This window comes from Ixodes scapularis, unplaced genomic scaffold, assembly GCF_016920785.2.
Source record: "Ixodes scapularis isolate PalLabHiFi unplaced genomic scaffold, ASM1692078v2 PGA_scaffold1__304_contigs__length_218370807, whole genome shotgun sequence".
Taxonomy (NCBI): Eukaryota; Metazoa; Arthropoda; class Arachnida; order Ixodida; family Ixodidae; genus Ixodes; species Ixodes scapularis.
In genome coordinates, this window is record NW_024609846.1 from 201,629,087 (window position 1) to 201,655,470 (window position 26,384).

The window sequence follows — 26,384 nt, forward strand, 5'->3', positions numbered from 1 at the left end:
CTGCAGTCTGAGCTTAAACGGAGTACAAGCATAGCTCACTTGGGGGCCCGGAGGCCGACCACTCCCGCCAATTTCCGTCCCCCGCCTGCAGCGTCGTCTCGCAGCCGTGCCAAGGAGCGCCAGCACAGCAGTCGGGACCGGGGAGGCGGTTCCAGCCACCGGGAGGGCAGCAGGCGGAACCAGGAGAGCGTCGTCAGTAGCCGGGGCGGCAACAGCAGGGGAGCTCGCGAGCCCAGAGAGCCCCCTCCGCGAGAGTCCGTGCTCAGGGAACCCAGGGAGTACGAGGCCAGCAGCCGGCACCGCCAACACAGGTGAGGCCATTTATTGATTTCATCAATAACAGTCCTCCTTTCGAAGGTTGCGGCAGGAGGGATGAGTACATTTTAGTATGCAAGAAGTTAAACAAAAGTATAACGAAATGTAGTAAAAACACAATAAAAATATGGAAATGCAGCAACAACAAAAAATATAAACAATACAAACTTATAGTTTACTTTTCACAGTCAGCTTTCTGTTTCTAGGAACAATTTCATTTAATTTATTTCATTTATTGACGTCAAGGGCGTCTTTTGAGGACGCATTACATGAGGGGGGTGGCAATAAATGGAAATACAATATAAAAAAGAACGTAAGAACTCTAACACAACCACATCTTGTCTAACCACAAAGAAAACAAGATTTGTATACACAAAGAGACTTTTCCTACTCATTGAACAAAAGCACACACATTTCTTGAAATGCTGTAATATCTAAGTTGGTTACAAAATGATCTGGCAAGTTATTCCATTTTGTAATACACAATAATAAAGGGAGAAAACATGAATGAGTTATTATGGGAATGGTATTGAAGGAGTTTACATGTGTTGTCGTTTCGAGACGAAATATAATGGGGCTTTTTGACAATAAATATTTGTGAACTTTGAGTTACTATGGTAAACTTGATGGAAGAAACACATGCGGTTAATTTTGCGTCGTGTGGCTAATGAAGCGAGACCAAGTCTTGATTTTAAGGCGGAGACACTACTTTCTGGAGAATAATCGTTTAGGATGTACCAGGTGGCTTTGTTTTGAATTGATTCTAGGTTTGATATTAGATCATTTTGATGTGGATTCCACACAACGCTTGCGTATTCAAGTTTGGGTCGAGTTTTGTTTTATAGGCGAGTAATTTTGTCACAGCAGGGGCCAGATAGAGGTTCCGCCTCAAAAAAGCTAATGATCTCGTTGAGTTGGTGATTATGTTGTCGATGTGTTCATTCCACGATAATGTTTTAGAAATATTTACACCAAAGTATTTGTATAATGAGACATTTTCTAATTGTTGTCACAGTAATGAATATTTGCGAGATGATTTGATTGAGTTGGTGGTAGCGGTCATTTGTTTGCATTTTCCGGGGTTAATATTCATTTGCCAATGGGTACACCAGGAGCTTATGGTGTCAAGATCGTTTTGAAGAATGATCTGTTGGGTCAGTAATTTTTCTGTATACAACACAGTCATCGGCAAATAGCCGGATAGTCGAGTTAATTGAGGAAGGAAGGGGGCCGAGGACGCTGCCTTGGGGAATACCGGAAGTTACTGGGACTGATGCTGATGAAGAACCATTGACTGGAACTGACTGCTCTTTGTCTGCTATCCAACTGATGACTGAAGAATGGATGTAGAGGAGAGAAAGTTTAAGAAGTAGTCATTGGTGCGGAGCGGTATCAAAAGCTTTCGCCAAAGCAATGAAAATAATGTTGGTTTCTGATTAGGAATGATTATTAAAGTGAAGATCCGGGGTAAATCCCAAATAGTTGGCTGATACATGAATAATGTTTCCTAAAACCATGCTGGTTGGGGAAAAAAAAGTTGCGATGGTCCAGGTATGAAATGATGTGAGTGTAAAGTGCATGTTCCATGAGCTTGCAGGGTACACTAGTCAACAAGATGGGACGGTAGTTAGATGGATTTGATTTGCTGCCCGATTTGAAGCTGGGTCTAACTTGGGAGAAACGCCAATCGTATGGTACCTCACCAGAATTCAAATTTTGTTGAAAAAGTGTGCTGAGTATGTTAAATGCTGGATGATCAATTAGTTTAAGAAATTTGGCCGATATCCCATCGTTTCCAGGAGCGCTATTGGAGGACAAGTTTGAGATTGTTTTAAGGATTCCTTCAGGAGTGAAAATAATTGGAGGCATCAATGCTTCATGATAAGGTGGGCAGTATGGGGGGAGTGGAAAGATTTTGTGCGTAAAAATGCTGGTGAAGAATGATTTCAACGAATGGGCTGCCTGGTCATCACGGAGTGTTTCACCTTGGTCATTTATGAACACTGGGCTATCTCTAGATTCTTTTGGATTTATTATCTTCCAGAATCGCTTGGGGTCTGTAGATAAGATCTGCGGCAAAGTCACCGAAAGGAAAACCTTTTTCACTTTCTTTACTTTGCTTTTACACAATTTTGTGAAGGAGTGGTATGATGACCAAACATCAAAATTATTTGTTTTCTCTGCATTTGCGAATAATCTTTTCTTTTTATTTAACATAAGTTTTAAATTGTTGTTAAACCACGGAGATGTACGGTCACATCGAACTGAAGTTTTGGAAACAAATTTTTCGGATCTTCTTCGACGTATTTTCGGGGCGCGTTACTCTTAATGATGTTTCGATTTGAACCAAAGCATGATCACTTATATGCTCCATGATGGTGACGGACGTCACACATTCGGGTTTATTAGTGAAAAAGAGATCTAATATTGCATCACAACGGGTTGCCGAGGTGATAATTTGTTGGAGACCATACACACCAGTTATAGAAAGGAACTCCGTACACTGTCGAGAGTTTGCACAGTCAGAGAGCGACATTAGCTTTGACCAGTTTATTTCGGGATAGTTAAAATCGCCACAAAGAAAGAAGTGATCAGTGGGAAATGCTTTGGTGACAGTTCCAAGGGCATAGTATAATGAAATGTTGAAATCTGAGCGATTAAAATGGGATAGACGATAACAAACACCTACTATGACACAGCGAAAATCCAGTTTAATACAAATCCACAAAATCTCGACATCAGAACAACATTCTACTTGCGAGCATGACAGATATTTTTTGACAGCGATGATTACGCCACCGCCTCTTGCCAGCAGTCTATCTTTACGAAAAATATTGTATGATCTGTTTAAAATGAGCTTATAATTTTTTATATCGGTATTTAACCTCGTTTCCGTTCCAAGAATGACGTCTGGCTGGCTAGAGCAAGTGATGTTCTCAAGTTCATCCTGTTTTGACAAAATGCTTCAGAAATTTGCGACAAAAAAAAAAGAAAGAAAAAAAGAGGAAGTGCGATTTGGACGTTGTTGATTTACATTGAGTCAGTTGTTTGATACTCTGTCTTGGTGGGGCACACGAAGCAGAACAACTGAGTCACTAGCTGCATCATAAACATATGTCGCTGTTCTGGAATGTAGTTTATTGTAACTAATCTTATATTTTGCACCACTATTTCTAATTTGTTCAGCGAATTCCCACAACTTCTGCCTCGCATTGCGCACGTTTTTAGAAAAGTCCTCCAATATCCTGATTTGTGGAGTCACATTCTTCAGCTTAAAACCATTTTTAAGAACTTCCTCTTTACTTTGATAGCACAGGAATTTTACGATTATCGGTCGACTGGATCCTGGTCGTTTTCTAGCCAGTCGGTGAGCTCTTTCAATTTTGCCCATTTCTATGCCAAGCATTTCTCGGGCGAAGCCAGTGACGATGGTTTTAGCGTCGTTCCATGACTCATTTTCTATTTCGGGTAAGCCTTTGAATATTAGATTGTTTCGTCTCATTCTGTTCTCCGTGCCGTCGACAGCACTACTTATTTCAGACAGGTGGTCCCGAAAAGAAACCGAATCGCATTTAATACTATGTACCGTTGCTTTAACCGTGCTCAAATTCTCCTGCATATTTGTGATTTCATGCGCTTTGAGTTCAAGATTTGTCACCCGGACTCCAAGAGCAGCGATGCCACTGTTGACTTGGTCCAACTTAACAGAATTTTCAAGCTGATTCTGGGTGGACGCCGTAACCAAACTCTCAACAGTTCTTTGCAACTTTGCAGTTGTTTGGCTAGTTTTGGTCCATTTTAATTACGTATTAGGACAGTTGCAATTGCAGGCTTGTTAGGTATATTCCTCCGCACTGACACCAGCCGTGACAATGTTTTCTGACCTTTTAGAAACTAGCAAGAGTGCGCGTGCATGGCTTTGACAGGCGCTGTAGATGCACGAGAGCGGAGACTCCGAAAACTCCTAGTATGACGTCACGCCCCGGGAAGGAGGGGCTTCGACTGTAGTTTGAAAATTATTTTCTGCAGCTTCTGTGCACTATATTGAAAACTAATCTCCATATTCGTGATCCTGGAAGCCGAATGAAGGCAATTGAAGTGTTTTTCTTCAAACATAGAACTGCTTCAATTTCCCTTTAAGCTTATACCTTGCTTTTTACGAACACCATTAAACTTGCGTTTTGAAACTGATGATAAGCAGGGAGGATCACAACTCAGGACGACGCTAATTCTAGTCGTGACGTCACAGATAGGAACCATAAGGGGGTGCCGCTGAAACATATTGGCACTAAGTAGACACTGTACTGACTTTGTGCTCTACCAGAACTGTTTACACACAATGTGCATGCTAACTCGGTGCTGGCAGTGGCAGTCATGTGTTTTCTCAGCACTGCACTGCAAGTGCAGACTGACCTTAATGACTTGGTTCCAATCCCATCCACCTTGAACCCTTTGGATTTCGGACATTCTTTTTGCAGGACAGCCTGTTAAGTGTTTAAGAGTGTGGTGGAACAAGTGTATGCATTATTGAGGGAACTAGATTAAGAGATAGCGGCTAAAGCACCGTTCACACTCTTGCGACTGAGTAAGACCGAGAGAGACCAGACCGATTTTTAAGCCTTTTGCGACTTCTTAGGACCGGATGCGCGGCAGCGGAGCTGGTCCTAAGAGATCGCAAGGGGCTTAAAAACCGGTCTGGTCTCTCTCGGTCGTACTCGGTTGCAAGAGTGTGAACGGGCCTTAAATTGCCAGCATAGGGGAGGCCTCCTATCACTGAACACTGTTTGGAGGTTAACTACGTTTGGGTTTCAACCTATTCCTACTGAAGGGTGGCTAAGGAATCCTTTTTTGTGGTGGTCTGTTGGCTCTTCAAGTATTTAATTTTTATTTCAAGGTATTATCAGTCCCTCATGGGACTAATGGCTGCAGTAAACTGCATGCATTACTGAGGACAGTGCAGCTGGAATTAAAAATGTCAAGCAGGTGAGCTGGTGGGCGACCGTGCTGAAAGAAATGCAGATACAAGGGAACAAAAAAGGAAATCAAAGGGGTACAAAAAGAGGCATGTGCATTTAAGATGGTATTGGGTATTTCTCCTTTTTTCTTTCTTTGCCTCTGGGTTTTATCAGTGTGAGTATGGCGTCTTGCTTCAAACTGTCATTCACCACGGCCTCAATCACTTTTGAAAGAGCCATGGAACAATATATTGGGGTTAGAATTTTACTATAGCCATGAAATATTGTATATTGGAACACAAGAAAACTAGCATGGTAGGGTATGGAGCCAAAAGCATGAAAAAATGCCACGAAATATAAGAAATTAAACATAGCTATTAGGGAGTTTTAGAATAGTGTACGCAAAGAATAGCATTGTCGCCACTGGGCATGCGATGAACACTATGCAGTTTGCACTTTGCGTGCTCTATTTTAGTGTGTGCTATATTTTGGAAGTTGCGCGCGTAGACATTGAGTCTTTGCGCGCCCCCGAGGAGGATTTGTGAGGCGCGAGAAGTTCGCTAAAGCCAAGACGAGCACAGTCACAAAATGGCGGCTCCCAGGACCACAGCTGCAGTTGCTTTGGCGAAAGAATTGTTATTGTACCTCAATGGCGTTGCAAGCGCTAAATGCTCCGGCTTTTGCGTTGCGGCAGAGATGCGCTATTCTAAAACTCTCTCGTGCAGCGTGCGCTAACGCAAGCGCTACATTTAGTACTAGAACGCTAAAATTTTGTATGTTTTCTTAAACACCCTATTTCATTCCCGTTTTCTTCGGAAGTTTTCCAACTGTCGTGATTCTGCCGGGTTCGTATGGCTGCGAGTATACTGGGGCCAAACAATGCACGACGACGCGGGTTCGAGGTGCCGGAAGTCCAAAGCAGTCACGTCCCTCGCTCCGCTTGGTCGCATCTTCTTGGCCAGCCCGTGGCCTTCGTCTTTCGCGCCGTTATTGACGAATGGAGCGTAGTCGGCATGCAATTATGACGCATCGCGAAGGCTACGACGTTATTGTAAACGACCTTGGATCTCGCTCTGCCAACTTCAGTCGGTGCCCCCCTCGACAACAAGGCCTCTGCATTTCATCATCGGATCCCCGACCCATCCTGAGCAGCAAATACGCCGAAGCTCGACGAGAGCGTGCAGCAAAACACTGGCGCATCTCGACTGCACCAGTGTGCTGGCGACGCACTCGTTGCGAGATGCCGCAAAACGCGCTCGCGGCGGCACGGTCGCGAGCTGGACTACACTGCGGCACTCGGAACGCGTCTCCGACCGGCGTGTTTTGCGTCCCATTCCTTCCACGCATCGAGTGTGGTCCCGAAGTGGCGATAAACGACAACCCAGAGGTCGGAGTGTCGCGTTGCAAGCACCGTAGCAGCGCCGTGTGAATCCGGTGGTTTAGAGGAGGAAAGGTGCAAACCCCACGTTCCAGGTGGTCTCGGGAGACGACGGAGGCCTCGCTAAGCCCGATTTCGACCCGCAGGCAGGAGGAGAAGCCCTCGCGCGGCACGGACTCACGGGCACGGGGAGATGCGGGCAAGGAGCAGCAGCCGGCGAGGACCGCCGCCTCGGGCAGGGGAGACCAGCCGACGGGGCGCGGCGGAGGAGGCGGCGGCGGATCGTCGAGGGAGGCCAAGGAGTCCGCGTCGAGCCGGGCGGACGTCAAGGACGCGAGGGAGAAGATCCGGGAGGCCAAGGAGGCCAGGGAGGCTAGAGAGGCATGGGAGAGGGAGCAGCAGCGCGAGCGGGAGGAGCGGGAGCAGTGAGTTGGCCTTTCTCTCTTTGGCACTTCGAGGCCCATTCCTGCGGGGGCGTTTGCCCGTGTTACGTTGCGGTGCGACCGCGAGTGGTCGAGACGTCCTTGGTTTGTACGTTGCGCATGAGGCCGATCCTCAAATTGGTTGCCGCGCTTTCTACGAAACGCGGATGCCTCGACAACTCGCAGTCGTAGCTCGGCGTAAGAAGTCGAAGCTCCCGTATTGCAAGAAAATGGAAGGAAATGGTACCGCGTAAATGGACCCTTAACCCTACAATGGTGATGTGTACCTGTACTTTGCTTTTATTTGTCCTGCTTTTATGTGTCCTGTACGGTTGCACGGAGTTATGGTCTATTGCGAGTTAAGGAGAGTGGGACAAGCCCCCTTCTGCAAAGCTCCCTGCTCGCTGCAATTGCTGGTTTTTCCCTCTCCAGCGTTCGCTCGGCTATAGAGGAAAGAGTTGAGGGCTTTCTGGGTGGAACTTGCCCAGCTTTTCTTAACCTGCAGCAGACTATAGGTGCTTTATTTTTATTCTATTTCGCTCGTCAAAGACACTGTGCTTGCTTGACATCCTCATTTGAAGTGGAAATGCTGGCTTGCTTGGTGGTTGGTGTGGCTTATGCTTCTAAAGTTCTATATGGTGTCAATGGCCCTTCCATGTTTTTTTTTTAATGCGAACGGGGCAAATTGCCACAATGCGATGTGCAATGCTTTGAGATCTTTTAATTATTTTTTCTCATCTCGAAATGTTACGGCTAACAGTTTTTTCGGTTCTAATTTGCGATTGATTTCGTCCGAAACTCTGAATTATGCTGCGTGGAGTTACCGAATGCTCTTAATATATTTTGTTGCTTTTGGTTTTGGTTTGTGTCGGGACGCCCAGGCTTACGCCCTTTTTGAACAGCTCGATCATGCATCTATCTCGAACATTGAAATGGTCTCAAGACAGACTTGATTTTGCCTGCTTCCTGTTCCTTCTCTTTGACTCAGCATTGCACCCCGCGTCACACAGATTTTTGTCTCTCCTGCTTCCTTTCTCCTTCTGCAGCATGCATTAAATTGTCCTGCCAGAAATATGAGAAAAATTTGGTTAAGAGAAGTTATAAATTCCCCCCAGACTGAGTGCAAAACTCGTGTTGTCGGACGTGGCGAAAGGTAGCAATGCATTCTATTTGCGCAGTAACCTTGTTTTTTGTAAACAGGCGAGCCAAGCCATTCTACTTGGATCTGCACGGCTCTGAATGTCACACAGAGCAGTTTTTACTAATCAAGGAAGACAAAAGAGGGATGAAAAGGTGATGAGATAATCGGACACTTTGTTTATACGGGCTATTTATGAAGTTCAGCTAGGTTGAGTTGGTTTCTCTTGTTTTTGTGTTTTTTGTCATCCTTGGTTTGTTTTTAGTTTCAGAGCTGAGGGCAACAGTTTGAGGTGTGTTTGCAATCGTTTTACATACTGTCAAAACTGCAGCTTGGGCGAGTTGGTTGAACATATTGCTGACTTCCCAGCGCAGAAATATCACACACATACTTGTATTTTGGATAAACACACAACACACATACCGTGCTAAACTCGCAACTCTATTTTGTATTTCATCTTTGTCTTCTTTGTCTGTTAAACCAATACTATACACAAATTATCTACAATGATCTCCTTTGGCCAATGCAGAAAAACCAGTACACAAAGGTTTTGCAATTATCTTCGTGTGGCCTAGTAAAGCTAACTCTTTTTCGGACAACGTGAGAGATGGAACAGTGACACATTTATCGTCAAGCCTGGCAATATGTTCGGCCTCAATGATTTCCCTGGTCATCTGATTACCATGCCTGCTAAGGATGGTGCAACTTTGTTGACTGGCCGTACACTTACGATTCCGGCAGTGTATACCTGGATGATCCGAGTTTGCAGTGGCAATATTGTTATGTTCACGGATTCGATCGTTGAGACACCATGCAGTCTGCCCAATGTATATTTTTCCGGAAAGAGAAAAGGAGAACTGTCCAGACCGGTTATAACGAAGTCATTGGGAATTCGAAATCACTTCGCTACATCCGCTATTTCGTTATAACCGACTTCGGTTAACGATGTGCAAAAGGGAATGGGAAATCGTGATTGCTTCGCTGTAGCCACTATTTCGTTATAACCGGTCTCAACAGTACACCACTTTTTTTTTGCACTGAACGAAGCTGGTGCGGTGTTCTTAAAGCTAGTTGCCCCAGTTCCGTGTCCGTGGACAAACAAATCTCGACACAAAACTCTGGACAGCTACCGCCACCTATGAGCAATGGCGGCAACCAGACAACCGGCTTGCCAGTTGTCTGGTTGCCGCCTTCCCTCATAGATGGCGGCAACCTTTCCACCCTCATTTCCACCAGAGTGGAAAGGCTGAATTTCTCTAGGTGTCGTCCTAGAAGTCGTGCTTGAGATCGTCCTAGACGTCGTCCTTGAGGTCGTCCTAGACGTCGTCCTCGAGGGCATTGAAGTCCTCCTTGAGGTCATCCTAGACGTTGTCCTCGAGGTCGTCCTAGAAGTTGTCCTTGAGGTCGTCCTAAACGTCGTCCCAGAGGTCGTCCTAGGCGTCATCCTTAAGGTCGTCCTAGATGTCATCCCTGAGGTTGTCCTCGGCGTCGCCCTTGAGGTTGTCATAGAAGTCGTCCTCGAGGTCGTCCTAGAAGTCATCCTTCAGGTCTTTCTGGACGTCATCCTTGACGTTTTCCTCTAGGCGTTGTTCTTTAGGTCGTCTAAGAAGTCGTCCTTGAGGTTGTCCCACCATAGTGCAGCTTTGCTGGTCTTCTTTCTTCACCGGAGTGGAAAGGCTGAAAGTTTTTTTTTGTGCAGTTCATATGTTTGTGCAATGCATTGTTCACTTTTTTTTGTAAAGTCTAGACATCTTGTTCTTAACAGTGGAGATCACTTTATTGTTGACCACATTGACTACCTTTTGAGGCTATGAGAGAACTTGTAGATGTAGGGTACAACTACAGGTCTAGTTGTCCTGTCTTTAGGTTTTGTCTTAATACTAGTTGGGGAGGCTATCGGCGACGCACACATCTCTAGATTAACACCTGCAGGGTACCCTAGTCAATTACTAGCATTGATTGCCAAGAGCCTCTTCAAAGCAATGAAAAAGCATAAAGCTTTTAAGACAAAACCCAAAGACAGGACTAGTAGACCTACCCTACATCCAGACGCTCTCCCATGGTATCAGAAAAGTAGCCAATAGGGTCAACAATGAAGCGGTCTTCATTGCTCTGAACAAGCACTTCAGCCTTTGCAAAAAAGTGAACAATCCATCGCATAGACATGTGAACTGCACAAAAAAACTCCGCACCAGCTTCATTCAGTGCACAGAAAAAGGGTTGTACAGACTGGACGGTGTCTCAAGAATCGACTCCGTGAACATAGCAGCAATATTGCCACTGCAAACTTGGATCATCTGAGTACTCACTGCCGGAATTGCGGGTATGCATCAAGTCTACAAAGTTGCACCATTCTGAGCAGGCATGGTAATCAGACGACCAAGGAAATCATTGAGGCCAAGCATATTGCTAGGCTTGATGACAAATGTACGAGTGCTTCATCTCTCACGTTGTTAGAAAAAGAGTTTACCTGGCCACGCAAAGGTAATTGCGAAAGCTTTGTGTACTTAATGGTTTTTTCGTATTGGACTCAAGGAGATAATTGCGGGCTGTTTATGTATATTGTTGGTTTAGCAGACGAAGAAGAAAACAAAGGTGAAATACAAAATAGAGTTGTGAGTTCAGCACGGTGTGTATGCTGTGTGTTTGTCCAAAATGCTAGTGTGTGTGTGTGACATTTCTGCACTGGGAAGTCAGCAATATGTTTTATATATCATCTCAATCTCTTCTGTCTGAAAAAGAGAATTGTAAGTTGCCTTTACTTTCAGCATACTTGTTGCCTAGAGACTTTTAGAAATTCTTTGTTTTTGAAGGAATGAAAAATCAGTCCCTTGTACTCACTAACAACATTTTTTGTAAAATTAACTGCCATGTACTTTGAGTTTAAGTTTCAAACTTGCATGCAGTTAAAGGTGGATTTATCCGGGTTGAACACTGCGCGAAAAGTGATATTTTGTTTGTTGATCCTTGCCTAGACTTTTAACGAACAAGCTAATTTCTTCAACGTAGCAAGTCTGTCGTATTTGCTACGTTGCAGAAATTAGCTTTCGAAATTTTGCACATACTACTTGTGCGCATGTTTCCTTTTCAAATGAGAAACCTGTTAGAGAAGTGAGGTAACTCCCCCATTAGCAGACACTCAAACGCCCTTCCACCGATTTAGGCCTCTTAGATATTCTGCTGCACATCTAAACCTCTTGCTATATCAGTTGTCATCTGTAGCCACCTCAAGAAATTGGCGACCAGGTGTTAACACACAGCAGCTCAGAGCACATGGAGGGAAAACTCACACTGCAGAACCCAGGGATCCTGGGCTCAATCCCCACTTCTGCCCGGTTCGATCCGAACGAGCATTGTACGGCATGCGGTCGTGCGTCACTACTGCGTAGTGCACGTTAAAGGGGTACTCCGGCGATTTTTTTCAGCTACCTAAGCTACTGCAGTCTAAGCTCGTTATAACAGACCTTGATTTTGACCAAGATTTCGGTCTGTTGTAGAAGGAGTATGTTGTATGCAGATGTAAAATCAATTCAATGGTATGTAGAGGAAAACCAACCAAACTTCACAAATCGGTATGTTTTATCCAAATGTCTGTTGTAACCAGGTCTGTTGTAATGAGCTTAGACTGTATAACTATATTTTCAGAATCACCGGCCTTTGCCCTTTCCAATAGGCTAATTAGTATCACAAAACTCGGAATAGCTATTGTGAAATTGGCAAGTGAAAGTGATGCCAAACCAAACATTCAAGTATACCCGCACTTTTCAGTGGCATGACGTCACTGGAAAGGAAACTTGCAGGTCAGGTGGGCTGTCTAAAGATGGACTGTGCCGAGCATTTGTTTCGTGCTGCTGCGCGGGTGCTGGAACGAGCTTCCAAAGCATTCATTTGACACCACGAAGCTGCTTGTAATCAGTTGGGAGCAAAATCTAGACCAAAGAATGATCCCCTGCCTTCCACTGACGTCACTTTTTTATTGTTGCCAGTAGAGACTTTCACCTTGAAAAACACCATGAGGACCAAAATTGTATTCAATAACTTTGCAAAAAGTAATTCTTTTGGCCCAATATTTCGGTTCAAATTTCAGCGATGTTTGTTGGTGTGTTTAGCAAGTTTCGAGGCAAATTGGGGACTATGAAGAAAATGACGGAGTATTCCTTTAAAGATCCCAGACTAGCTGTTGTTCTGCGCTGGCAAAATTTCTCATCGACAGCGAAGACACCAGACACTCATTAAGGTTGACTAACCTAAACATGCACACTACAGTATTTTGCAGCTATCTTACCTTATCTGCTGTCATTTTTCATCCTGTTCTTCATTGAATTCTTTCCTTTTTTTTTTTTTGCAAAGTGTTTATACAAGCATTGCTGTTAGAGCTATAAATAGTTAAAAACTTTGATTTATATATACAATATTCTATAGTTTTAGCACAAGATAGTGAGGCAAGATTTATTCAACTAAGTGCACATGCATTTTATCACTGAGTGTTTAAATATCTATTGTAATTGGGGGCACACTGACGACAAAGTGTTATTAGTTAAATGCATGGTTGCCTTCATGCAAACATACTGTCCACTTACGGCGAACACTGAAAGCTGATTTAAGGAAATTTGATTATCCTATTTTAATGTTTCCTGTGTCGAATTCAACAGGATTCAAAAATATGTTAGCTATATCCGTGTTTCATTATATCCAAACCTTGCAAAACGCAATTATAATTTTCATTCCATGAAAGCATCTGTTCTAGTGCAAATAAATTACAATTACAATTATGAGCATGGCACGTCATAGTTGCATAGTCTTGTGTAATGGTAGCTGCCCTTCTTTAATTATCAGTTCATAGAAGCTACAATCAAGCTACTCATGCATTTGTTACAATACCTGGTGTGCATGCTTGTGTGGTATTGCACCTGTACGTGGGCTTTTCCTATGCATATATTTGTGACACATAATACGATGCATAACCTTCGCCTCAGTGTTGTGCGAACATTTGAATTTTCAGGTAGTTTTGAGTAGTTTCCAGTTTCAAATAGTATTTGTTTTGAGGTATTAACTGCAGTATTCATAATTTTCGAAGTGTTGACCATGGCGGGTTGGCCCCCTTGAGTGCGCTTCTTACCAAGCACTAGTGCACTGCCAGGAAGCAATACCTGCCGGAGCCGACATTGCAATCTCGTGAGCTTCGTTTTGCCGCAGCGCAGCCACGTGCTTTGAAAAAAAGCTTACCTTCAAAGCAGTGTGGTGGACGCACACTCCTGGTGCATTAAAAAAGAAAACAAAAGCTTTGTGAATGTTGATATCAACAATGCAGTAAAATATTAAAAATAAAAATGTGGATATTACGTAAGAGCATATATATATTGGGCTGCAATGTCCTGGCAACCTGCATTCATCACTCGTGCTTTTTTTTTTTATTTTTTCATTTCAAATTTGAGATTGAAGAAAGGATATTTGTATAGGGTGCCCCAAGCGGACCTTCCGCTGTAAAACAAGCCGGACAAATCGGCATTTGCTCATGGATAGCTCTAACTTTCACCGAATGTGCATTGAGCAGGTCAGTTATACCGTGTGAAATTTCAAAGCACAGTTCTCTTTTTGTACGAAATGAGAGCAACAAAATTGCCAAAGTCAAGGTTGGGTGCATTTGCAGACAATCGAGTAAGCAGCACTATTTACTTGCGGCGCAATCTCCCAATAGGTGCAGCGAGCAGACGATGCACTCTGTTGTCTGCTCGCTCCGCCTATCCGGAGATGGCACTACAAATAAGTAGCATCGGTTAGTCGGTCGTCTGATAGTGCGCTCAACCTTGACTTCAGCAATTTTTAGCACTAATATTTTATAAAAAGAGCTATGCTTTGATATTTCACACAGTAAAACTGGCTTGCTGAGTGCACATTCGGTGAAAGTACTAGCTTTTTATGCGCAGCTGCCGATCTTTCTGGCTCGTTTTACGGTAAAAGGTCCGCTTGAGGCACCCTATATATAATGAAAAGTTTTATTAATCCCCTCAATTATGCGTAGCTGGGCTTATCTGCAGGTTTAATTTTACGTCAAATCCATAGTTCATCTGCCACCCCATCGTAGGCATTGATCCTTCTGAAGCCACAGTTCGTAAACATAGGTAGTTTGATTAAAATAAACTGAGTTTAGAGGTGGACAAGTGAAAGCTTGGGAACGATTTTCACGAGCTCAGCTGGATTTTCGTTTAACTCTTTGACGGTCATCGCTGCACATGTACGGTGGCAATTAAACATCGGAAGGTTCCCATGTAAATGTGAAACCGTGTGCACACCAGGAGGTGTTACTACAGGTTATGCCTTTGAAGAACCATAAACACTGTATTCGCACCCTGTTTTGCTTTGCTAGGGCTATTTATAGTTTTAAAAATGGACGCTCGTTGCACGGAATTCGCGGGATATGCTTGCCGTATTTACTCGCACAATGAACGCACTCGCGTAATGAATGCACCCCCCAAGTCGACTCTCAAAAGTTCGACTTTTTTTTTCACTCGCGTAATAAACGCACCCCCAACTTGGACGTCAAAGTTTTGACCCCCTCCCCCACGCGCGCGAAATGAACGCACTTTTTTATCCTGGTGCAGCGAGATCGCCAATGCATGGGCAGCGTGGGCAAACAAAACGCCTTAGGCGTTAAAAAAAATTCGCAAAGGTCCAACGGAAACAAGAAAAAAAAAAAAAAAAAAAAAACATGGAGAGGAGCTTTTTTTTTTTTTTTTTTTGCACAGCGGAGTTTGGATTTCGGGTTCGCGCGCCGCCGCGCGCAAGGAGGTAAGAAAGAGAAGCGGAGAAGCGCTCTAAAGCGCGATCCAAACCAACGCTTCTTTTTGCGCCTGTAGGTCGTGCGGCTGCGGTTGTGACGCATTTCGTGGCGTTTTTGCTGTTTCCGGGCGCGCTTTCTGAGTCAGAACCGTGCGCTTTGGTTTGAACGGGCAAAACTTTGGGCGAGCGCGCACGCAGGCACGAACGCACAAGCAAAGTGCAACTGCGACAGACTGGCCGGCCAGACGGCGAGAGAAAGAGAGAGAGAGAGATCGCGTTGTCATGTTGGAAGAGAATAAAAGGGAGGGAGGAGAGGGCAGCCAGACGGCGAGAAACGCGGAGCCGGAACTAGCTTGCCCTCCACCGATTGGCCGGGACACAGGAGCGCCCTTCTACGTCACCGCGCGTTTTTGTGCGTGTTCAGAAAGAAGTTGAAATCAACCAACGTCCTTATGGGCGCCCGGAAGGAGCGAAGAGCCGGCACGACGTCACGAAAATACGTCACATCTGCAGCCGCACGACCTACAGGCGCAAAAAGAAGCGTTGGTTTGGATCGCGCTTAAGCGAACGAAACAGTTTGCGAAAGCCGGCTAAAAGAAGAAAAAAAAATCCCACGAAACAAGACAAAAAAAAAAAAAATATTAAGAGGAGCTATTTTTTATTTTTTTTTTATTTTGCACAGCGCAGTTTGGTTACGGGGGGTCGCGCGCCTCGCGCAAGGAGGTAAGAAAGAGGAGCGGAGAAACCCTCTAAGCGAACAAAACAACTTGCAAAAGGCGGCAAAAAAAAAAAAAAAAAAAAAAAAACCAAGGGAACTAAGAAAAAAAGAAAACAAAGGAGTTTTCTTTCTTTTTTGCACAGCTTAGTTTGGTTACGGGGTCGGGCGCCGCGCGCAAAGAGATGAGAAGTTACTTCGAGTTTTCAGGATAAAAGGTCCGTTCATTATGCTATGCGAGTAAATACGGACGCAAAAATTTTACTTCGCGTAATGAACGCCCCCCCCTCCCCCAACTTTGCATCGATTTTTCGGGAAAAAAAGTGCGTTCATTCTGCGAGTATATACGGTACTTTGCGTGTTGTCTACTCTAGCGTGAGGGGCCATAGAAGCGCCGGCTCTTGCAAGTCAGAATTTTAAGGCTTCTCAGGTGTTAATGTAGAGGATAAGAGTTTACCGTCCGATAAAGAGGCTCAAGTGCTGTAATTGCTTCCGTTAAAAAATTACAAAAAAAAACAAAACAAAAAAAAACCTGCACATTGACTTTTTTTTTATAATGCCCCTTTGGAAAAAAAAAAAAAAAAACTGGAAAGGGGTTAAGCAGGGTGCAATAGTAGTGAGAGGCTTGAAAAGCTTTTCAATATTCAATTCGAAAATATTTGGCCGAAATCACTATACGCACATTCTTGCTCTGGCTGGTGCAGCTGCAGAGTCTGTCTTTTGTAAGCGGCTTAAAAATGCAGAAAACAGTTTGGTGCAAACTTTTATGGCGAACCAAAGAAGCTATTGATGTACAACTGCACACTGTACCTCAAAACCTTCGGGACAGTCCCTGCATCGGCTTCATCTAAGTCTGGAGAAAGGGCTATGCGTGATAAAATATACGTGGATTGCATCAACAACAGCTGCTCGGGTGAAGAACTTCGTAATGGCTCTCGTCGTCTGATTTTCTCGGTGGCCCCTTCTCAAAGGCGCAGTATGCGACTGCGAAGTCCTCTGTGGCGGTGACATTGTCCTCGATTGTAAAGGACAAACTTGCATTACAGTCGTTGACCGATTTTTCGGATGCCGATTATTCGGACTTCGATATTTCGCACCTAAGAGAGGAACCGCGGCCTGCCCGATAGAAATAGTGTGTATTCACGACCATTGTTTCAAAGACCTTAAAGTTCAAAAGTTAAACCTTTCGGACAAAATTGTTGCAAGCGATCGCGATCAAGGGGAAGCACCACTATTTTAGATTCTTTGTTGGCTGCACATGCATTGGCTTGGATTGGCAGTGCTATTTGAGGACTGCGAAGTCCTACCGCTAAGTGACGCTATGCGCCAACTTTTTTTTCTTTGGCTACAGGTCATTATCATTATCCTTGTTACCATTTCGCTTTGTTCATTCGTCATTCTGCTGTCGCGGACTTGGGCCTCTCATCTCGTTTCGGTGAATCCTGTTTTCGGAGTACGCTGGCTTGGACGTTATGGCCCTTTATTCTTTTGCCACTGCAAAGTGTCGCTAAGAAATGCAGAAAATACCTGACCAAATCACTAGGAAAGAGGGCAGCGATTCTTGAGCTACCGTATTTACCCTAATATACGTTAACCACAAATATAGGTCAAAACACTTATACTAAACTTGCCACAAAAGAAAAAAAAAATTGGTTGACATTTCTTTTTTTTTTTTTTGTTTGTTAAAGAACAGAGGAAGGTTTGGGCAAAAGAAAGAAAACAAACCTTTATTTACAGCGTTCTCAGCTAATCGCAGTTCGATGCCAGGAACTTTGTCATTGTTAGAACTTCCAGATATGTCATCGTCATCGGAAGCTTCGTCAGCTTCGTTGACATCCTCACAAATTCGCAACGTTCTCACTGACACCGTTGCAAAATGGCGACAATAAGAAATGAAAGAAGGTGGTGGAGACGGGCAGAGCGACGAAAAAGCAAATACAAAGACGTGAGCAACGCCGTGAACGACAAGCAAAAGTAATCTCCGTATTTTCTTTTGCTGTGTGTCCGCGAAGGGGAGAGGGGTGGAAAGGAGGGGAGGGGGAACGGTATGTGGCACGTCGCATCTTCTCTCCCCTCCCCTGCTGCGTCGTGAGGCGCACGCGTGAACGGCGCCAGCTGCGGACAGGCGCAAAACCCGACGCCCAAGGGACGTTTGGTCGTTTTCGTGCACCAAAAGCTGTCTGAAACAAGAACTGGCGCGGTGCCACGGTAGCGCCAGTTCAGCGACTCGACAGCTTTTTGTATAGGTAGGATCACGAAATTTTGTCATGAACGTAGGTCGAAATCTTCTGGTCACAACTATAGGTCAACCCTTCATCTTTGACAACATTTCCGAAAAACAAAAAGTCGATTTATATTCAAATAAATACGGTAATAGAAAACGGTCGAATGCTGGCGGAGGCGCAACCCAAAGCGGGGCACCATTGATGGCCCGCTCTATTATTCAGACGTCTTTTCAGTCCCTGCGAAGTCCGAAGATTCGGTCGGCAACCATACTCAAACGAGCGCTTCCTTCCCTATACTCTTCGAGTCATTTAACTCGCATTTCACTCCAGGTGTCCGGAAGGCGTCTCCAACTAGTGCGTTTACCGCATCCAAAAGAGTGGTCCCTCGCTTTTTTTAAAAATATTTTGTCATATTTTGCCGCAACTTGTGGGCCCAGCCGCCGAGGCGGCTACATCCAACGGCGCGCTACACCAGTTTCCGCGACATCGTCTGTTACCCCTTTTGAAGCAGGGGCAGGAGGGGACGTTAAACGCGCTGCTCGAGGACGCGTTCCGGTCGCCGTAATTTCACCGCCGATGAGAACCGGCGTCTGATGGAGTGACGTCGCCGTGCAGGGAGCGCCTGCAGAGGGAGTGGCGCAAGGAGCGTCTTCTGGTGGTGGACCAGTCCGTGCTGCAACGGGAGCGGGAGCGAGAACAGCGCAAGGAAGAGGCACAGCGCGGTGAGTGGGAAGCCGGTCGACTTCTCGACATCCCCGTTACGAACGATCCCATCTCGACGAAAAAGAGCTTCGAACAAAGTGGTAACGGCGGGAAGAGCTTGAGGAGCCTGCCAGGATGCCTCGTACCCTCAACTAATGTCTCGCTAAGAGGTCTCCAAAGAAGGAGTCGAGAGCCTGGGGCCTCTCGAGGGACTCTTATTTGAGTTGGTTCGAACGAGGCTCTTCCGCTACATAAGTTCGCTTTACAATCGAGATCCTTCTGCCGCGATGCATATTTTTTCATCGCTATTATGTCTCGAAGAAAGTGTCGGTGTCGCCAGCTGATGTTTCTATTCTAGCAGCCACAGTTAACCCTTTGTCAACTCAATTTTTTTCTTCAAGGAACATCGAGCGAAATTTTCTTTTAAAAAGACAAAAACATTTCCTCAACTTCCAGATGTGGTATCTTGCTCTAAATCGGGACTTATGGTTCGAGTCCCACTGACATGCAGACTTTGAAGTTGATGAAATGCATGCAGGATTCACATTGTTTTCATCACTCCTGTCAATATACATCAAACTATTGTCCAATTCTGAAAAATTGGAAAGGATGAAGGATTCATCAACACAAATGCCCGAGCGTTAATCACTTTCTCAAAGGAGGTTCCGTATCTCTTCGTTGACTACAGCGGGCCTTTGCCCCGTTTTAGATTCAGAGTGCGTCATCCCTTTATCGCTGGCATAAAAGTTTTTTTGTTTGTTTGTTTTGTTTTTTTTTGTCGAAAGAAAATATTTTTTTTTAACTTTTTTTGGAATGAAGTAGGTACTGATTCTTTTGTTAAATTTCGGGGGAGATTGTAGAGTTATCTTTGTGAATTGGCATGAAGGGCCGTCCATAGTACTACTTTGTGTATTGGAGGCTTTGGCGTTTGGACTGTTTAGAGGTTGTCCCTTTGTGTAGGTTGTGGCTTTTGGAGGGTTTGGCGTTTGAACTGGTTAGAAGTTGCCCCTTTTGTGTTGGTGGTGGCTGATTGCGGGCTATATTAGGAGGTGGACTAAATAAACCTGGTAGCTGAGTTTGAGACGTCGTCCTGTCCTTTTCTATCCCTTCAACTTATTTGTTCACTTCTGCCCCAGTCTCAGGTTATTCAACACGGTTAACATTCGCCAGATTGCCTGCACCCTTACTATATTATAGCAGTAAATTAATGTTGTAGAAAGAAACGTATGCCAGGAGGCAGCCAGTCAGGGAAAGAAGCTGTCGAGAAAGTCGGAATTGATGATACTGGGAAGTGGGTATTTCATTCCAACGTGTTTAGAGGAAAAATAGGATTTTGAAAACAATCTACGCAAAGTTGTATATCATTTAGGTTTCCCAGACGAGAAGTTCTAGCGTCGTTTCCTGCGGAGAAACCAAACAGGTCGCTGTCATTGATACAAAGGTCACTCGTGACCGCGTGTTGGGAGGTTTTTCACCTATCGTTTCTTGCACGGTGTGTAGGAGAAGTTGGGTTAGTTTGCTTTTTTAATTAGGACGGCTCGTCGTGCCGTCCGCATTGACTAAAAATAAATAGAAGAGCCTTTCTTTGTACCGTTCCCAACCTGCAAACTTTTACGAGATACTGAGGGGTCCCTGAACTCTCAGATTCGTGCTTAACCGTTGCGTGACAAAGGCCACATGGTCTCGTTTTGCTTCAGTGGCCGAGGGAAGCAAGCCCGCGCAATACTCGGCGAAGTCCGGTAACGGCATGGCGAGGGACCGGAGTCGCAGCCCCCTTCCCAAGGCGAGCGGTCCAACCGCCCCTTCGGACGACCGATTTGACAACATCCCGGTAATCTCCCTGGACATCGAAGACGACCCCCTCACCGACATGGGTCAGTTTCAGGCTTCCTTTTGCTCGCCTTCTTTTCGGAATTGTTTAGTCGTTGCACTGGGAAGGAACTGAACAAAAGCCTCGGACTGACAGCTGATGTTTCGCCGCGCAGTAAACTTCCATTAACTTATCTTCCCGTTTAATGCGATCGTGCTCTAGAGTCCAAGTGGATTCGTGTCTATGGAGTTTACGTGTCTATTTTACTAAATTACGTGTCTATACTACTAATTAGCTAAATAATAAACTAAAATTTACCAATTAGCTTTTTAATTTGTGAAAATACTGAGAATTATTAAAAACCGCTAAATAATATCGTTTTAGAAAGATATAAGGCGGGTACAGCATTTTATGGCATTTCAAAAAAGAAACAACAACAAAACAAAAAGACTACATTCGAATGTATTTCTAGGTTTTGGCTTTCCATCGGAGCGCGTCTTTGCACTGGCAGTCCTGCCCCCTCTGTAGTCATGGCATGAAGCTCCCGCCTTGCTTCCCTCGTAGAATGGAAAAAAATAGGGCGCACATACGTTGTACTTTTTGGCCACCGGGCGGGGCAGGGCCGCTGACACAGAGATGCGCTCCAATGAAAAACCGAAACCTAAAAAAAAAAATTTTAAAATTGGGCATTTCTTTGGAATGTTATAAATCATTGCGCTTGCCTTATCACTTTCTAATATGAGTTAATTTAGTGGTTTTCAATGATGCCCACCTGGTTTTGAATTGGTACAGTATGTTAATCTTCTCTAATTAAAATGTTGATTAGTAAATTTTAGTTTATTTTTTAGGTAATTAGTATGTTTGTTGCAATCCCCAATGTCTGCCATGGCTCGCAAATAGTTCCCAGAAAGAGTTTCTTTTTATCTCAAACACTATATTTTTTAGAGATTTCTCAATGTCCTCGCTCGAAACACGCGAGATGTTTTGTATCCAGTCACTCAACAAAATAATGTTTTTTAGAGCTCATTGTCTCTTTAAGGCAGCCAGTGCCTTTGAACGATTCCCCTCGAGCGTCGAGTGTTCTGACTGGCAGCGTGCTTCGAATCGGTGTAAACGTATTGTTCTGATGGCTTTCAGTTAACGAGGCAAGAGGTTAGTATGTGAACTGGTCTCTCATCTCTCTGGTCTTGTCTGTCTGTATGTTGTACCTGTCACATGTACATTGCAAGCCCAGCACAGCTTGTTTCGTCCCTTGTTTACCCTGAGCTAATTGAAATGCAGCATGCCTTCATTAGCGCGCTCTTACCAGCACCTTTTCTCACCCGCGTTAATTACAATTTATATCCCATTTGGGCTGTCCAGATCGCTGGCCGGAACGGTAAATAACCTTCGCACGTGGCAGTCATTCAATAAAGCGATCGGCAGAAGCATGCCAAGTGCGGGGTTTTACGACTATGCCCGTTGCAGTCGAGGGTCCTTCGTGCGCTTACCGAGAGGCTATACTCCGTATCGCCTTACGACGGACCGCAGTGACTGCTGCTAGCCGTCCCGGCAAATCCAGTGCCATGAACATATCACGCAACTAGGTACGTTGCTTCATCCTTTTCGAATGTCACATGACACTCGCACGGCATTGGGACGGCAAAGACGTTTGGTTTCTAGCGTCCTCCGTGGCCCGTCGTAAGGCAAAACGGATCATAGTCTGTGTAGGAAGCTGTTTGGTTTCGACTTACTGCACGTCCGTCTGCGCCGTTTCTCTTTCTTGTCGGTTGTCTTTGTAGAGGAGGAGATGGAGAGTCCCACGAAGGCTGCGCAGCACGCTGCGGAAGCCACGCAGGAAGCGCAGCCAATGGCGACGGAGCCCGTCGGCCAACCGACGGCGCAGCGGCAGGCGGTTAACGACGACGATGACGACGATTCCGACCTGTCGTCGGATTCGAGCAGCGACGACGACAGCAGCGACTCCGACGGTGAGGTTTCTTTCTGGACTCCTGTTTTAAAGCAATAGTATGTGCCTGGAGCACATCTCCGACCGGTGCGTTTAGCGTCCTCTTTCGAATCAAATAAAATTGTTTCTTCTCTCATTCAGCAAAGAATGGGGGGAGGCCAAAGAAAAAAGCTGATAATTCAGCTTGACATTGTCCTCGGCCATCCTACAGAGGCAGTGGAAAAATGTACACGTAAGAGTTAGGAAGTAAAAGAGTTATTGAGTAAGAAACTGAAGTTCAGCTTTCCTTAAGGGAAACATAAACCTAAATTTCAAATTTTTTTTTAAAAATTCATTTTTTAATTTTGAGATTTTCAGTTTTAGAAACTAATTATACACCCTTACACTAAATTTGATAACCATATGCCAAATAGTTACGTTAATATAAAGTATTTTCAACACATTGTGAGGCAGTAACAAGGTAAAGGGGTTCAATGCTTAAATGTATTTTTCTTAGTTCCATTTTTTGCTGCAAATTTCATACAAAGAAATCTTTTGTTCGAAGGTAAAAGTATTCTGATACCAGAATCAACATGTTTCTGAACTGAAATTTACTGGGGAATCGGGCTATCTACTTTATTTTGTTTTAAGTTTAAGTCCTCATTGAGAAAAAGCCATGTTCTCAAAAATGGGCATAGGACAGATATGCATCTCACATTTTGAGGTAATAACCCTTCCTGAAATATTTAAATTTGAGATAAAAAGACTAGATAGCCCGAAGTCCCACATCCCCCACTTTATATTCAAGCAGTCAAAATGGTGCTTAATAGCTTCATTTGCATATCATAGATTTGTTAACGAACAGTGACACATCTTCTTATGCAGGTATGTAAAGTTGTCCTAGAGAGCTGAAAGTTTGCACAATACACCTATATCTGACTATAAATCTCCCCTGCAAATTTTATTCCGATTACTTGAGCAGTTCAGAAGTTCACCCTCAAGGCAGTGTCCCCCCTTAAAAAGCCTCAATTTCCAAAGAAACAAATGTCAGCTCAGATTAAAAGTAGACATACTAAAAAAAGGTTGTTTACTGCGTGGATCCTCATTGCCCGTTCAAATTGCACAAATATGTAAAAAAGAGTAAACGCAGTATGAGTGTTCTACAATAAAATGTACAGCAACAGCCAACATCTGAGAGATGTGATAGGAATACAGTAATTAATAGAATACATTGTGAGGTAAACTATAGTACATAATACAAATTGAGTGCAGCTAGTGCCATACTCACTTTTGGTTTTCTGTTCTTTTCATGGTTGTAAAAAGTTACGTAATTGTTTAAATGATGCGTTTTGTATATCTAGCTCATTGCGTGACAGATGATTTAACAATCTTGGCAAGGTGTGCCTCAACATTTGATTTCCGTATGTAGTTCTGTTAGCCCCCCAGCATAGTATTTTTATTTGTTGAGGCCCGTAACATTGATGAACAAATGTCAGTGTTTATCCAGTTCGAGTACACTGTTTTAAAATAGGCATTCCTGGGCTTTGGTACAGTTAAAGGGATACTTACCGAAATTTGGATTTCGTAAAATAAGGCCACAGAAGCGTTGACCAGGACGCTACAAACTCCAAAACATTGCTCATATATCGATATCTCAAACGGATGGCTGGACTTTTGGAAAAGAAGGGCGCGATCAAGCGAGGGCTTTGACGTCACGATCCTCCGGGAACATTTGAGAATGAGGGGGAGCAGCCTCGCTTCTCTCCTCGTCGCTTCGGTTCACCAGCTCGATGGAACGAAGCGAGGAGGAGAGAGAATGAGAATCCTGACATGACTTCTCTCGTCAGCCTCATCAGCTGTGTTCAGTCGCCACTCTTCTTTTCCAAAAATACGGCGATTTTTTAGAGATATCGCTGTAGGAGTGACGTTTCTGGGTTTTGCAGCTTCCCACCTATCAGTCTAGCCTTGTTTTGTGAGCTCGAAATTTCACTTCAGTATCCCTTTAAGGAACAGTATGCATTATAAAGTCTGTTGCCATTCTGCTCTTTTGTCATGGGGCAAGCGAGAGCATATTAAGGGGAGCTACCTTTTAATTGAATTTGAGACATCCAGCGAAGTCCTCGTGTTATTGCTCGTTAACGCGGCATGCCTTGTTAGGAATGTCTGGAATGTTGGTCCGCTCTCGTCGTATTTTTGTCAAGGACGCTTTCATCGTTGCAGGACGTACGGCTCGACGTTACTTTAAGTCAAAGGCTCGACGTTACTTTAAGTCAAAGGTGGCTGAAAATGACAATGATGCCAGTGAGTAAAAACTGGTTTTGGAGTAATGGTGTTGGCGCGCTGCCCGTCGCGACCTTGTTGCATCCGGGTCGTGCTGTCTCAGGGAGGTGTAAGGCAGGCTGATGCGAGCACCGAGGCAAGGCTTGCACCTGCCTGCTGTCTTGTCTTCTTTGTGTCCTCGTTTGTCTCCTGCACTTTATATATTTAGTAAGCTGGAACTTCCCCTATGTGCAGCTTTAATGGGGCCCTCTTAATGCATGGCCTAAGCGATAACGCAGTTAACTTGGGTCACTTTTTGTTTTAGCACGTAGTAGTTGCGTTCTGACGAAAGCTAAATCATCATTTGTGTTGGTCTGTAGCTCGCACGGTGCGGCACGTGACTCACCGGTGCAAAGTTGCGGTGTCGCACGGGGGTGCGAATAACGTCGCTGGAACGAGTGACTTTGGATGTCGAGTCGTGTAACGTGACAGGCGTCACGTGATGCTGCCACACGGCGTGAGGTCGCATGATACCACGTCGTGTTAGGTGATGCCACGCAATATCAGTTATAGTCGAGGCAAAAATGGCAAGGAGAAGCTTCAGGTTCCCACATCCCGCACAAGCTTCCTACCTTCGACAGTGCTTGGGCGTCTTGTGCACCTGAACAAAGCACAGCAGAAGGCACAGAGCGCGTGCCGGAAAATCTTTGTTTGTCAGGAAGTTACTCGACGTCGTGACTCGATGTGGTAACATCACGAAACACATGACGTCACGTTATTAATCGAAGTACTGTCGAGACCGGTTATAACGAAGTCAACGGAAATAGGAAATCACTTCGCTATATACGCTATTTCGTTATAACCAACTTCGGCTATAACGAAGTGCAAAAGGGAATGGGAAATTGTGATCGCTTCACTGTAGCCGCTATTTCGTTATAACCGACTTCGTTATAACCGGTCTTGACAATAGTCCGACAAAAAAACCTAACGAACAATGAGTGTTCCTCAGACGTTTTAATCCTGCATACGACGGTCGCTGCCTCTCTTTAGATGTCAACTGGTGTAAGCTGTATGGTATGTGCGACGGCAGGGTTGGCTAAAGTTGTAGCACTCTTAGCTCGAGAAGGATTCTCGAGGTCGTCGTCTTTCGCGCGGCGGTAGGAAAGCTAGTCATTGAAATCAATGCAGTTGGGGGAACAGTGCAGTAAGGACGATCCACGAGCCGAAAGAGCGACCTGCGACGCTGTTTCGAGCATGATTTTTGCATGCTCGAAACTACGGCGCAGTTTACGTGCTTGGACTTGGACATGGTCTGCGGGTCGTCTTTTCAGGGTCTCCTTTCATTAAGCGCAATGATTGGATCTTTGCGTGCTGTGTGGGAGAGAGAGATTACGTGCCCAGGCTTTGGTTATGCAAAGTTTGCGCTAAGCCCGAGTAGATAGAGCAGTAGCTTCAATCCCTTCTCTGACGTGTTGATGCGTACTTCGTCTGCATCTTGGCAAAAGCATATAGTCAAAGCTTCCAGAGCTAGTTTCACCACAAAGGTAGACACGCAACGAGACCTTTGCCAAGCTCATGCTTACGCAATTCATAGGCCGTCGAATAGGAAATGACTAGAGCAGACTTCTTTTTACGACACTAGAAGGTATTAAAGATTATAACTCAAAGCTCCCGTTTTTCAACTTTTTTTTCTTTTTATCAGAGTGTGCAAAAGCTTGACATTGTACATGGTACAAAGAAGTTGGCATATAAGCTTGT

General features: G+C 44.6%; 1 protein-coding gene across 2 annotated transcripts in view; it reads left to right on the forward strand.

Annotated features, from left to right (window-relative positions):
- Window positions 1–26,384, forward strand: part of LOC8034749 (cyclin-dependent kinase 11B) — a 64,401-nt gene that overhangs the window by 3,381 nt on the left and 34,636 nt on the right. The window contains exons 3-8 of one of the 2 annotated variants that reach the window (XM_029987034.4): window positions 92–311; window positions 6,795–7,073; window positions 8,271–8,363; window positions 18,544–18,650; window positions 20,328–20,504; window positions 22,222–22,410. In XM_029987034.4, coding sequence (XP_029842894.3) covers window positions 92–311; window positions 6,795–7,073; window positions 8,271–8,363; window positions 18,544–18,650; window positions 20,328–20,504; window positions 22,222–22,410 — 1,065 coding nt within the window. The remainder of the gene's footprint in view (window positions 1–91; window positions 312–6,794; window positions 7,074–8,270; window positions 8,364–18,543; window positions 18,651–20,327; window positions 20,505–22,221; window positions 22,411–26,384) is intronic. The other variant, XM_029987047.4, reaches the window with a different exon arrangement.